Source organism: Lepidochelys olivacea (genome assembly GCF_965140295.1).
Source record: "Lepidochelys olivacea isolate rLepOli2 genome assembly, chromosome: 5".
Lineage (NCBI taxonomy): Eukaryota > Metazoa > Chordata > Testudines > Cheloniidae > Lepidochelys > Lepidochelys olivacea.
The window spans coordinates 529,263-544,199 of NC_140415.1; the positions used below are offsets into that span (position 1 = coordinate 529,263).

At 46.5% G+C, this 14,937-nt stretch overlaps 1 protein-coding gene across 2 annotated transcripts in view; it reads right to left on the minus strand.

Moving 5' to 3' along the window:
* The window catches only part of TLN1 (talin 1), a 134,400-nt gene that overhangs the window by 75,021 nt on the left and 44,442 nt on the right, over positions 1-14,937 (minus strand). For both annotated transcript variants that reach the window (XM_084629453.1, XM_084629454.1), the window contains exon 2: positions 13,841-14,004. In XM_084629453.1, coding sequence (XP_084485579.1) covers positions 13,841-13,970 — 130 coding nt within the window. In that variant the 5' untranslated portion in view covers positions 13,971-14,004. The remainder of the gene's footprint in view (positions 1-13,840; positions 14,005-14,937) is intronic.

A 14,937-nucleotide genomic window follows, 5' to 3' on the forward strand; every position in this document is an offset into this window, starting at 1 on the left:
TCAGAGAAGAGCTGTAACCTTGGGAGCTTAATACAAGGTGGGAAATACTAATTTTTAAAATCCTTGCGGGCCGCACTTCTGCACTTGGAGTGACAGGGTGGGGCTTCTGCCTTGACAGATGGGCACAAGCAAACAATATTCGTCTTAATATGGCTAAATGTGTACATCTAGAAACAAAGCATCCAGGCTATGATTTCATGATGGGGCTCTCTACCCTGGGAAGTGGTGACTGAAAAAAAAGGTTTGGGGGGGTGTGGTGGATAATCGGCTGAACAGGAGATCCCAGAGAGACACTGTGGCCAAAAGGGCCTACTGCGATCCTTGGAGGCACAAACAGGGGAATCTCGCGTAGGGGCAGAGAGGCTATTTGACCTCTGTATTTAGCTCTGGCGCGACCACTGCTGGAATCCTGTGTCCAGTGCTGGTGTTCACCATTCAAGAAGGATGTTGAAAAATTTGAGAGGGTTCAGACAAGAGCCACAAAAATGATTTAAGGATTAGAAAACCTGCCTTTTTGTGACAGACTCAAGGAGCACAATCTACTTAGCTTAACAAAGAGAAGGTTAAGGGGTGACTTGATCAGTCTGTAAGTATCTACATGCAGAACAAATGTTTAATAATGGGCTCTTCAGTCTAGCAGAGAAAGGCAAAACATTATCTAGCGGCTGGAAGTTAGACTCAGATTTTAAGGCCAGAAGGAACCATCATGATCATCTAGTCTGACCTCCTACACATTACAGGCCACAGAACCTCACTCACCCACTCCTGTAAAAAGCCCATAACCTCTGGCTGAGTCACTAGCATCCTTAAAACTTGATTTAAAGACTTCAAGTTACAGAGGATCCATCATTTACTCTAGTTTAAACCAGCAAGTGACCCATGATGAAAAGGAAAGTGAAAAAGTCCCAGCATCTCTGCCAGTCTGACCTGGGGGAAAATTCCTTCCCGACCCCAAATATGGCAATCAGACTCTGAGCATGTGGGCAAGACCCACCAGTCAGACACCAAGAAAAAAATTCTCTGTATTAAGTCAGGGCATTACCGATCTAGAGTCCCATCTCTAGCCATTGGAGATATTTGCCAACAGCAGTCACCGATGGGCCACATCTCATAATTCCATGCAGTCCATAAACTTATGAAACTCCGTTGTAGCAGTTCAGTTTTCTGCCCTACTGCTCCCTTGGGAAGTCTGTTCCAGAAGCGCACTCCCCTGATGGTTGAGAAACCTTTGTCTCATTTCAAGCCTGAACTTGTTGATGGCCAGTTTATACCCATTTGTTCTTGTGTCCAAACTGGCACTTAACTAACTCCTCTCCCTCCTTGGTGTTTATGCCTCTGAGGTATTTATAGACAATCATATCTCTCCTCAGCCTTCGTTTGATTAGGCTAAACAAGCCAAGCTCCTTAAGTTTCCTCTCATAAGGTAGGTGGCTCTATTAATTGGATCATCCTAGTAGCCCTTCTCTGCACCTGTTCCATGCTTGAGAGATTAATTCAAACTGGGGGACCAGAATTGCGCACACTATTCAATATGAGGTCTCCCCCGTGCCTCGTATAATGGAAGTAACACTTCCCTAACACTATTGGAAATACCTCGCCTGGTACATCCTAGGACTGCATTCACCTTTTTCATGGCCACATCACATTGGCAGCTCAGGGTCATCCTAGGACGGACAAATATACCCAGGTCTCCCTTTCATCTGATATATCCCCAGCTTTCAGCAAAAAAAAATCTTGTTAGTCCCTATTAGCATGACCTTGCACTTTGCACTATTACATTTCACCCCATTTCTATTACCTTTTCAAAGTTTTCAAGGTCATCCAGATCTTCTTGTACAACATTTTGGTCCTTCCCCGTATTTACAATCCCTCCCAATTTTGTGTCATCTGAAAATTCTAGTAGCACACGCCCACTTTTTGTGACAAGGTCATTAATAAAAAAATGTTTGATAAGATTGATCCCAGGACTGATCCCTGAGGAACTCCACTAGTAACCTCCCTCCAGCCTGACAGTTCACCATTCAGTATGGCCTGTTGTAGTCTCCCCTTTAACCAGTTCCTTATCCAGCTTTCAATTCTCCTTCTAATCCCCATCTTCTCCAATTTAACTCATAATTTCTCATGTGGAACTGTATCAAATGCCTTCCTGACATCAAGGTAGATTAGACCTACTGTATTTCCTTTGTTGAAAACATTGGTTATATTCTCAAAGAAAAGATCAGGTTGGTGTGGCATGATCTACCTTTTGTAAAACCATGTTGTATTTTAGCCCAATTACCGTTTACCTCTATGTCCTTAACTACTTTCTCTTTCAAAATTTGTTCCAAGACCTTGCGTACAATTGAGGTCAAACTAACAGTCCTGTAGAGATCCCTGATCACTTTTTTTCCTTCTTAAAAATAGGTTCTATGTTAGCAATTCTCTGGTCGTAGGGTCTGACCTGAGTTTACGGATTCATTGAAAATCCTTGCTATTGGACTTGCAATTGCATGTGCCAATTCCTTTAATATTCTTGGAGAGAGATTATCCGGGCCCCCCGATTTGATCACATGAAGCAGTCTGAGTTTGCCTTCCACCTCATATATGGTCATTTCTACTTCCATATCCTCATTTCCATTAGCCTCCCTGCCACTGCCCCCAAGCTCCACATTATCTTCACCAAAAACTGAAGCAAAATACTCATTTAGGATTGGGCCAGGCCTACTTTGTCTTTAATCTCCAGCCCATCCTCAGTGCTTAGTGGTCCAACTCCTTTCCTTGTTTTTTTAATATATGACTACAGAGCCTTTTGCTACTGGTTTTAATTTCCTTTTCAAGGTATAACTCTGCTTGGCTTTTGGCAGTTTTGCCCCTACACTTTCTGACCTCCAAGAGGTATCTTTCCTTGCTGATCCCTCCCATCTTCCATTCCTTGTAGGCTGCTCTCTCTTAATAAGCAGTTTAAGAGGTTTGTTCCTCCAGTTTGGTCTGCAACCTTTGCCTATGAATTTTTTTCCCTTGCTTGGGATGCACGCTTCTGATACTTTAAGCAAAGTTGCAGAAACTAATTCCAAGTCTCCTCCACATTCTGACCCTTGTGTTATTCAGTCCAGTCCAGTCCCCTTCCCCCAACACTTTCCCCCAAAGCCATAACGAGAGAGTTGTCTATCAAGGGTCATCAGCTGTACAATGAACCCAGTGAAAGGCCAGGACTACACTTTGTGACTCAGCAGGGCATGCTTATGGATAAAACTCTAAGGCTTTTCCATGCCATGTGCTGTAAAGCTTGTGTTTGGGACACAGGAAGTACAAGCCACCTGGCAAAAGGAATATAAAGGGCAGCTGCATCATCTCCATTTTGTCTTTATTCCAGCTTCTTACCTCTGGAGGAACTTTGCTACACTGAAGCTCTGAACAAAGGACTAAATGACCCATTCAAGCTGTGGATGAGTTTCAGCTGGACTTTCAAGCCAGGAAACTCACCAATACTGCTAAGAACCTCATGTGTAAACTCTGAAGTCTCTGTATGGATCTGATTACTTTATCAACAACTCTCCTCGTTTTCTTTCTTAAGAGCCAACCTAATACTGGCCTGGTAATGTGACTGGCCATTTGGAAATCAGAAGAAAATTTTGTGAAGAGTTTTAAATAACTTCTCACTGTACTGGACCTAGGTGCTGACTGGGAGCCAGAGAACTAGAATGCAATAAAGGGGGCTGTGTGATTTCGTTTTTTGCTTTTTGATAACGTGAGAGAGTGAGAGGAGAGTTTACTGCAGTGTTAACCACCAGTCTTTGGGAGAATCTGCTCTCCCTTTTGCAACCTGTCCTGACCTTGATGTTTTCAGTGAGGGCTGCCCCGGGCACCATGGGTCACAACATCTTCGGCCTCAGAGAACATTTAGTCTTTGAAGCATTTTCATAGATTTGTAGACTGTAAAGCTAGAAGGGACCATTATAGCCATGCCATCTGAGTTCCTGCAGAATCCAGGCGAGAGAACCCCACCTTCATGCATCCAGCCCAACAGCTTGTGGTCGAGCTAGGGCAGATCTTTAGGAAAGAGATGCCTAATCTTAATTTAAAGACTAAGTGATAGAGAATCTACCACATTCCTTGGTAAATTGTGTCAATAGTTAATTGTTCAAATTTTGTACCTTACTTCTAGTCTGAATTTATCTAGCTTCAGCTTCCAGCCGTTGGGTCTCATTATGCTTTTGTCTTCTAGATCAAAGAGCCCTCCGTCAAAAATCTTCGCTCCCTGCACATACTTGTAAACTGGGATCAAACCACTTCTTAACCTTCTCTTTGTTAAAATAAATATTTGAGCTTCTTCAATCTCCCGCTGGGGGGAGCATTTTCCAGACCTCTAATCGTGCTTGAAGCTCTTTTCTGAACCGTTTCCAATTTGTCAACATTCTTTTAAAAGTGTGCAAACGAGAACTGGACACAGTATTATAGGGACACGGGAGCATTGCATTATGACATCTGTTTAAAGGTCAACTGGTCTAAGTCTTCTAAACTGGTCAGATTTCTTTGAAATTTCGTGTGCCTCACAAGGGTACAGGATGGGGTTAGTGACCCACATGTGGAGACATTTGAACCTGGTGTTCTAGATTTATAAGCCCCCCTAAAAGTCATTTTTTAAAAAGCTCTTCTTTTTGTTCAACTTTATTAATGATCTGAATGATGGGATGGATTGTACACTCAGCAAGTTCGCAGATGACACTAAGCTCGGGGGAGAGGTAGATACACTGGAGGGTCCAGAGTGACAGACAAATTGGGGGATTGGGCCAAAAGAAATCTGATGAGGTTCAATAAGGATAAGTGCAGAATCCTACACTTAGGACGAAAGAATCCAATGCACCGCTACAGATTAGGGACCGAATGGCTCGGCAGCAGTTCTGCAGAAAAGGACCTAGGGGTTACAGTGGACGAGAAGCTGGATAGGACTCAACAGTGTGCCCTTGTTGCCAAGAAGGCAAACGGCATTTTGGGCTGTATAAGTAGGAGCATTGCCAGCAGATCAAGGGTCGTGATTGTTCCCCTCTATTCGAATGGAATGGAATGTTCCCCTCTGGAATGGGTTACCTAGGGAGGTGGTGGAATCTCCATAGAATCACAGAATATCAGGGTTGGAAGGGACCTCAGGAGGTCATCTAGTCCAACCCCCTGCTCGAAGCAGGACCGATCCCCAATTAAATCATCCCAGCCAGGGCTTTGTCAAGCCGGGCCTTAAAAACTTCTAAGGAAGGAGATTCCACCACCCCCCTAGGTAACGCATTCCAGTGCTTCACCACCCTCCTAGTGAAAAAGTTATTCCTAGTATCCAACCTAAATCTCCCCCACTGCAACTTGAGACCATTACTCCTTGTTCTGTCATCTGCTACCACTGAGAACAGCCGAGCTCCATCCTCTTTGGAACCCCCTTTCAGGGAGTTGAAAGCAGCTATCAAATCCCCCCTCATTCTTCTCTTCCGCAGACTAAACAATCCCAGTTCCCTCAGCCTCTCCTCGTAAGTCATGTGTTCCAGTCCCCTAAATCATTTTCGTTGCCCTCTGCTGGACTCTCTTCTATTTTTCCACATCCTTCTTGTAGTGTGGGGCCCAAAACTGGACACAGTACTCCAGATGAGGCCTCACCAGTGTCGAATAGAGGGGAACGATCACGTCCCTCGATCTGCTGGCAATGCCCCTACTTATACAGTCCAAAATGCCATTGGCCTTCTTGGCAACAAGGGCACACTTGACTCCTTTCCAGCTTCTCGTCCACTGTAACCCCTAGGTCCTTTTCTGCAGAACTGTTGCCGAGCCATTCGGTCCCTAGTCTGTAGCGGTGCATTGGATTCTTCCATCCTAAGTGTAGGACTCTGCACTTGTCCTTGTTGAACCTCAGATTTCTTTTGGCCCAATCCTCTAATTTGTCTAGGTCCCTCTGTATCCCATCCCTACCCTCCAGCGTTATCTACCACTCCTCCCAGTTTAGTGTCATCTGCAAACTTGCTGAGGGTGCAATCCACACCATCCTCCAGATCATTAAAGATATTGAACAAAACCGGCCCCAGGACCAACCCTTGGGGCACTCCACTTGATACTGGCTGCCAACTAGACATGGAGCCATTGGTCACTACTCGTTGAGCCCGACAATGTAGCCAATTTTCTACCCACCTTGTAGTGCATTCATCCAGCTCATACTTCTTTAACTTGCTGACAAGAATACTGTGGGATGCTGTGTCAAAAGCTTTGCTAAATTCAAGGAACACCAAGTCCACTGCTTTCCCTTCATCCACAGAACCAGTTATCTCGTCATAGAAGGCAATTAGGTTAGTCAGGTATGACTTTTCCTTGATGAATCCATGCTGACTGTTCCTGATCACTTTCCTCTCGTCTAAGTGCTTCAGAATTGATTCCTTGAGGACATGCTCCATGATTTTTCCAGGGACTGAGGGGAGGCTGACTGGCCTGTAGTTCCCAGGATCCTCCTTCTTCCCTTTTTTAAAGATGGGCACTACATTAGCATTTTTCCAGTCATCCGGGACTTCCCCCGATCGCCATGAGTTTTCAAAGATAATGGCTCCGCAATCACATCCGCCAACTCCTTTAGCACTCTCGAATACAACGCATCCGGCCCCATGGACTTGTGCATGTCCAGCTTTTCTAAATAGTCCCGAACCACTTCTTTCTCCACAGAGGGCTGGTCACCTCCTCCCCATGCTGTGCTACCCAGTGCAGTAGTCTGGGAGCTGACCTTGTTCGTGAAGACAGAGGCAAAAAAAGCATTGAGTACATTAGCTTTTTCCACATCCTCTGTCACTAGGTTGCCTCCCTCATTCAGTAAGGGGCCCACACGTTCCTTGACTTTCTTCTTGTTGCTAACATACCTGAAGAAACCCTTCTTGTTACTTTTAACATCTCTTGCTAGCTGCAACTCCAGGTGTGATCTGGCCTTCCTGATTTCACTCCTGCATGCCTGAACAATATTTATATACTCATCCCTGGTCATTTGTCCAATCTTCCACTTCTTGCAAGCTTCTTTTTTGTGTTTAAGATCAGCAAGGATTTCACTGTTAAGCCAAGCTGGTCGCCTGCCATATTTACTATTCTTTCTACACATCGGGATGGTTTGCCTCTGTAACGTCAATAAGGATTCTTTAAAATACAGCCAGCTCTCCTGGACTCCTTTCCCCCTCATGTTATTCTCCCAGGGGATCCTGCCCATCAGTTCCTGGAGGGAGTCAAAGTCTGCTTTTCTGAAGTCCAGGGTCCGTATTCTGCTGCTTTCCTTTCTTCCTTGTGTCAGGATCCTGAACTCAACCATTTCATGGTCACTGCCTCCCAGGTTCCCATCCACTTTTGCTTCCCCAACTAATTCTTCCCGGTTTGCGAGCAGCAGGTCAAGAAGAGCTCTGCCCCTAGTTAGTTCCTCCAGCACTTGCACCAGAAATTGTCCCCTACACTTTCCAAAAACTTCCTGGATTGTCTGTGCACCGCTGTATTGCTCTCCCAGCAGATATCAGGGTGATTGAAGTTGCCCATGAGAACCAGGGCGGGCGATCTAGTAGCTTCTGCGAGTTGCCGGAAGAAAGCCTTGTCCACCTCATCCCCCTGGTCCGGTGGTCTCTAGCAGACTCCCACCACAACATCACCCGTATTGCTCACACTTCTAAACTTAATCCAGAGACTCTCAGGTTTTTCTGCAGTTCATACTGGCGCTCTGAGCAGTCATACTGCTCTTACATACAGTGCAACTCCCCCACCTTTTCTGCCCTGCCTGTCCTCCCTGAACAGCTTATATCCGTCCATGATAGTACTCCAGTCATGGGAGTTATCCCACCAAGTCTCTGTTATTCCAATCACATCATAATTCCTTGACTTTGCCAGGACTTCCAGTTCTCCCTGCTTGTTTCCCAAGCTTTGTGCATTTGTGTATAGGCACTTGAGATAACCCGCTGATTGCCCCTCTTTCTCAGTATAAGGCAGGAGCCCTCCCCTCTCACACGCTCCTGCTTTAGGAGGTTTTTAAGGCCCAGCTTGACAAAGCCCTGGCTGGGATGATTTAGTTGGGGATTGGTCCTGCTTTGAGCAGGGGGTTGGACTAGGTGACCTCCTGGGGGGAGGGATAGCTCAGTGGTTTTGAGCACTGGCCTGCTAAACCCAGGGTTGTGAGTTCAATCTTTGAGGGGGCCATTTAGGGATCTGGGGCAAAAATTGGGGATTGGTCCTGCTTTGAGCAGGGGGTTGGACTAGATGACCTCCTGAGGTCCCTTCCAACCCTGATATTCTATGAGGTCTCTTCCAACCCTGATATTCTAGGATTCTATAGGAGTCTCAGATGATGACCCAGCACATGTTCATTTTAAGAACACTTTCACAGCAGGTTTGAGAAAACGCAAAGAAGGTACCAACGTGAGATTTCTAAAGATAGCTACAGCTCTTGACCCAAGGTTTAAGAATCTGAAGTGCCTTCCAAACTCAGAGGGACGAGGCATGGTGCATGCTTTCAGAAGTCTTAAAAGAGCAACACGCTGATGCAGAAACTACAGAATCCAAACCACCAAAAAAGAAAATCAACCTTCTGCTGGAGGCATCTGTCTCAGATGATGAAAATGAACATGTGTCAATCCGCACTGCTTTGCATCATTATCAAGCAGAATCCATCATGAGCATGGACGCATGTCCCCTGGAATAGTGGCTGAAGCATGAAGGGACATATGAATCTTTAGCACATCAGGCACGTAAATATCTTGCAACTCCAGCTACAACTGTGCCATGCAAGCGCCTATTCTCACTTTCAGGTGACATTGTAAATAAGAAGCGGTCAGCTTTATCTCCTGCAAATTGTAACCAACGCTGTTTGTCTGAGCGATTGGCTGACCAAAAAGTAGGACTAAGTGGACTTGCAGGTTCTAAAGTTTTACATTGTTTTATTTTTGAATACAGTTTTTTTTGTACATAATTCTACATTTGTAAGTTCGACTTTCATGATAAAGAGATTGCCCCACAGTACTAGTATGAGGTGAATTGAAAAATGCAATTTGTTTTCACAGTGCAAATATTTGTAAACAAAAATATAAAAGTGAGCACTGTATACTTTGTATTCTGTGTTGCAATTGAAATTAATACATTTGAAAATGTAGTAAACATCCAAAAATATTTAAATTAAATGGTATTCTATTGTTGTTTAATCACACGATTAATTTGTTTAATTGCTTGACAGCCCTAATTTTTATACAACGTATGTGCCAATTCAGAAAAACTACAGGGTTTCTATTCCTGCCATTTTATATGCTTCAAAAGCTAAAGCCTTGCACATGCTCTAAAATCCAAACAGTTCCTCTGATTGCTTTGAAAGGTGGTGTACCTCAGGGAGTGTGGGGTAATGTTAGTGATCCAAATCTAGAGTCATTTCACTCAAAGGTAGGGAGGCCATTTGTCCAGTTTAAAGACTGAAAGTTCTAGTTTTGTAGAGCATTGTCCTTGTCTGGTAGGGAGTTAGCACCTGACGCGGATTTGTCTGGTGAAAATGAGTAGAGAGGAGGAGACTGTGGAAAAAGTTTGATGGCCGCGGGGGCGGTGCTTCCGTACAGAGTGACGCAGCAGGGATGGGCCCATGCCCAATGCTGTTCTGCCATTCACTCTATGCAGCTGAAGCAGCTGCCCTTCCCTCTCATTGGCTACTGGAGGCTGCAAACCAAGCAGCCAGCCACTACTTTGGTAGGGCTAACAGCAGGTTAGACTCTGCTGCAGGGGCTACACTGGCTTGTGCAGTAGCCTGTCAGGGATTGGAAAGCCCATGAAAATGAGGTTACAGTAATTAAAATCTGAGATGATGATGAGGGACAAGAGTTTTTGCAGGATGTACAGAATCAAAAAGATCAGATTTTAGAAACAGACAGGAAAACAGAGCCTGATGTGGGGGCATGGGAGAGGGAAGATTCAAAGACCAGTGGAACTCCTTGCTAGAGGTTGTTGTGAAGGCCAAGACACTAACAGGTTCAAAAAAGACCTAGATAAGTCCATGGAGGATAGGTCCATCAATGGTGTCCCTAGCCTCTGTTTGCCAGAAGCTCGGAAAGGGCGACAGGGGATGGATCACTTGACGATTGCCTGTTCTGTTCATTCCCTCTGGGGCACCTGGCTTTGGCCACTGTCAGAAGACAGGATAATGGGCTAGATGGACCTTTGGTCTGACCCAGTGCAGCCGTTCTTATGACTCACAAGTTAATGGTCTGAGTGACTTATAGGTAAGATGTTTCAACAGTGAAGGAAAATGCAGGAAGGGCTTGAGAGGAAAGGAGTTCCATTTTGGATCATGTTACATTTCAGATCAAGGGAAGACACCTAGGAGGGGCACCAGAGCGGGCGAGGCTGAAGCACAGGGGATGAAAACAGAACGGATGGAGAGAAATCAGAATCAAAAAGGTAACTTTGTGAATCAAAGCCAATGGAAGGGTTTTGGTGGCTGAGGGGGAGGCTGACATGCTGCTCGAACTGAAGATCTCCTAAACTGAGGGCCTGCTATTAAAAACAATTTCAGACTCCAGCAGGAACCCATGTCTATCTGTCCGTCCCCTGGTGTGCACCAAAAAGCTCTGTGAAGAAAATAGTGACAGTGTGCTTAAAGACTCTTCACCCCACACTCCAGAGCCTGCTACACCTGACTCTCCCAGACAGAACACGGGGCTCCATCATCATTGTATCACGGCCTTGTGTTTATCAAAAACACCAGCCATGTTCATGCTGTACAAATGTGTCGAGGAGAAATGTACACAGTTTACAGCTGACTCGTGGCCTCAATATGCAGCCAACAAGGAAACAAAGTCCCTCTCCAGCAGTGCCCTGGGGCTAGTCTGAAAATGGAGGGAGAACTTGTGTGGCACACTGTCTCCGTAGCTAGGCAGGGCAGTGGTGGAAGCTGCACGTTACAGAACATGGCGGTGTGCCAGAATAACCCGTTTACCTTAAATGCATATTACTGAGGCCTTTCAAGAGCAGCTGGACTGTCTGGCTCATGTTATGATCACCTCAATGAGCCCCACATGAAGGTTCCTCATTGCAGAAAAGGCAGTGAGTAGCAACATAACCAAAGGACTGGGGAATTCTAGATTTGCTAACATTGGCTACTTCAGTCTCGCTGAACCATGGGAAATCGGAGTCTTGATAAAATCCTGATACTTGGTGGAAAATTAACAATCAGGGTGACTACACTGCTCTACAGATAGACTGTTCCCTCAAACACCGATTCATGGTCAGTTCTCTGCTGTGGTGGATAAGGCCAAGATCGTCTCGGAGTTGATGTATAGTCACTAAGCTGAAACACAAGACCGTTGAATCCTGATGGGCCAAAAAGACATGAGCTCATTGCTCAAAGTAGGAAAGGAGAGCACCATGCATGCTGCAGCCTGTGTAGGCGTGACGTAGATGTCAGCAATCATGGACAAGGAGATTTGAATCAGCACATTTCTTCTGAAAATCACAAACAGAACTCATGTAGTGCAGCAGCTTCAAGTAACACAGGTTCTCTTCAAAATTAGTGTGTCACCTCCTCATGACAATAAAGGGTCTGCTGCTGAACTTTGCAAACTGTTCCATGCTGTCATGCAACACCATTCTTACTGAAGCATAAAAGTTGATGCAACTATTTACTAGGACTGGTCTGTGGCTGAAGACATGACTTGCAGAAAAAACAAGGCAAGAGTACTGAGTGAGACCATTTTAACCTCAGATCCAGTTCAGAAGCATTTAGACTATATTAACGCTAATGATCTATAACTCTCTTTGGCCACTGATGCTTCAACTAAGGGAGCGAGAATTTTTTTTTCCGTAAGTATTATAAGTTTTTTTTTTTTTTTTTTTTTTTAAAAGGGAGTCAGTACTTTCTCTTGGATTTTTACACTGATAGGACACTGCACAAGATATTGCCACAGAAATATTTGAAAAACTCTAGGCCTTTGACCTCAGTCTGAAGAAACAATCAGCACTTGCAGCTGATAATGCCAGTGTAAATTATGGGAAGCAGAACAGCATTTATGTCCAAAGAGGACATTACAGCAGGCAGCTGCTTAGCGCACATTCTTACTAAGACACAGAGAATCTCCATTAAGAGCTCCTCCCCAAGGGATGTCTCTGTCCAAACCTCGTGCTCCTCTCCACCTGTCGGCTTTCCCCAGCCCATAGTTTAAAATCTGCTCTGTGACCTTTTTAATGTGAAGTGCCAGCAGCAATCTGGTTCCACTTTGGTTTAGGGGGAGCCCATCCTTCCTGTATAGGCTCCTCCTTTCCCAAAAGTTTCACCAGTTCCTAATAAGCCTAAACCCCTCCTCCCTACACCATCATCTCATCCATGCATTGAGACCCTACAGTTGTCTGACTGGCCCTGTGCATGGAACTGGGAGCACTTCAGAGAATGCACAAGGCGGTGAAGCTGCGTGGCTTACCCTGGAGAAAGAATGAGGCCCCCGGGAGGTCTGGCCCACTGACAAGCTCTAGCACCAATCTGTGACCCACCCCAACCCCCGTGACCCTGGCTCCGCCAGCGCACCACAATGCCCATGCCCTCAACAGCTCTGCCAGTGGATCCCAGTCCTCCCATACCCAGCCTTCCTGCTCTTCAACACAATTTTGCTTTTACATAGTTGCCATTTGCTCTAGGCACTGATGTGAGTTGGGTTATAGAACTGGGGAGGGGGGAAGTAACGGTAACAAAAACATTTGTACACAAGGGAGTGAAGACCTCAGGGAGATGCATTCCCTGCTTTCAGCTGGGAGGCGGGAACACTTTGAATGGGTCAGAGGAATGGCTGAGAAGGGGGGCTGAAACAAGCCTGGTGGGGCCCAGCTGATTATGTATTTGTGAGGGCAGCAGCAGCTGACTCAGCATGCTAATTGCAGGACATGATATGTACAACTGTCTAAACAGGACTATTAACTGCTAACAACAACCTATCTTTTCCTGTTAAAAATTCAGTGGCAAAAAATTCTGTACACAGAAGGACGGTTGCTTGGCGGCATGTCGGCCCTGCAGACTACTAAGCTGAGCTACCTCAGACCCCGCTGAAAACCAGGAAATGCAGAGTTTGCCCATGCAGCAGTGCCACAATGCACCCCATTGACAAATAACCCCACAGCTGCTGAAATGTACAAGCTCTTCGCCTCCTTTTACAGCCCATTCACTCTCAGCCACAGAATTCCCTTGAACACTATTAAGGGACGAAATGTGGGGGCAGGGGAAGGCTTCCTGTGCCACTTCGAACTGACAGTGGCCAATGGGAATTATTTGGATACCCTCTGTCACGGATGTGTGTGAACCCATGATTCACAGGTCTGGTGCTCTCTGAGGTTCTGTAATTGTCCCAGAGAGGACCCCTTTAGAATGTGAACCCCCTGAGAGTCCCACTCTCTTGCTGGGGTAAGCCCCTTGGCTTCACCATTGTTTTTGGCCATAAAATCCAGTAATGTTGTCACTTATGCCACATGGGATACATGAAGATAGGGGACTGAACCTGCCCAAAGTTGCAGAGCCAGTCATGGAGCCAGGACTAGAACTCAGGGGTTGCAAACGCTAAACCTCAGGCTACAGGTCACAGCACTGACAGGAGTCTGAGGGGCGTCACGCCCCAGAAAGACTTTGGATTATTTGGGGTGGTATCTGGGAGCATAACGAGGAACAGGTGGAGTTAAGGGGAAATTCAGCTGGAGCAGCAGCAGCAAGGTGTCAGGCTGAGGATTGGTCTTCCGGCCGGGAAGGGAGCCCTGCTGCTGGGGATAAGTACCCCTGGCAAAGTGATGGCTCTGGCTGGGGACAAAGACCAGATGGGACTTTTCCATCTCTACCCACTATGCCTCTGGGGGTCCTGTCACTTACGCTGCCCCATCTGTGCCTCAGGCACACGCTCCCGGATGATCCGACAGGCGTCGTACACCATGGTGGAGGGCTCAAACTGCATGGTCTTCACCACATTGCCAATGCTGATCTTCAGCGATAGGGCAACCATGGTGGCGGCTGGACGGTCCCTGCTCCTGTTTCACCTGCCAAAAGAAAGTCACAGCCAAATCAGTTCCCATTACTGCTACCCAGACCAATGCCAGCCCTCACAATGGTTCTAGGGACTGCCCCCCTGCTTCCCAGCACTGCCTCCCCCCGGGAACCAGCTACAGGTGGTTATAATCCTACAGGCTCATGGAGAAGAGCTCTTTCACAGTGCACAGACCCCTGCAGCGCCAGGGTGCAGTAAACAAAGGATCACCTACTTTTCCCTTCCCCCTCCTGGGGTGACCCTTTGATTCCTGTCCTCTGCGGAATGGCTCCCCAATTACAGGCAATGGTTGTGCCCTTCATTTAAGAGCCCGTGGAAAGGGGTTGCTTTTTCCCTCCAGGGGCAGAGGGTCCTGTGAGCTGCTCACACCCAAAGAGATTCTCTCTCGGACCCAGCTGGCAGCCTGGGTAAGGGATCCAGCCCTTCTCCAATTCATGCCAGGGCACAGATAGCCCTGCCCCTGTACACCTTGGTGGGGTGGGGGCAGCAGGGCTGCAGCTCATCATGCTCAGAAGGTCCTTCACAACCATAAGGACTGAATGGTTTTAGCAGAAGCCCCGAATCTGCAGCAGTACCAAGGGGCAGCTTTGCCAAAGCTATTGGGAGCCATCTATCCTGGTCAGGATCATCACCTCCACTGTACAGATGGAAGCACAGAGTCCAAGGAAAGGGAAGGAACTTGCCCGCAAGGTCACCAAGTGAGCCATGGACAATGACTGTTACTTCTGTGCGGGGAAGGAGAATGACACTAGTGTTTACTTGGTAGTGACACTGTCATCCTGAAGGAAGCGATTGCACAGGGAGTACAGGCCGATAGGATGGGGAGGGTGAGAGGGAACGAATTATAAATAAAAGCTGCCATGACACAGAAACCACAAGAGGAAAACCGAGCTCAAACCATGAGCCAGTAGGGCCCTGCCTTCCT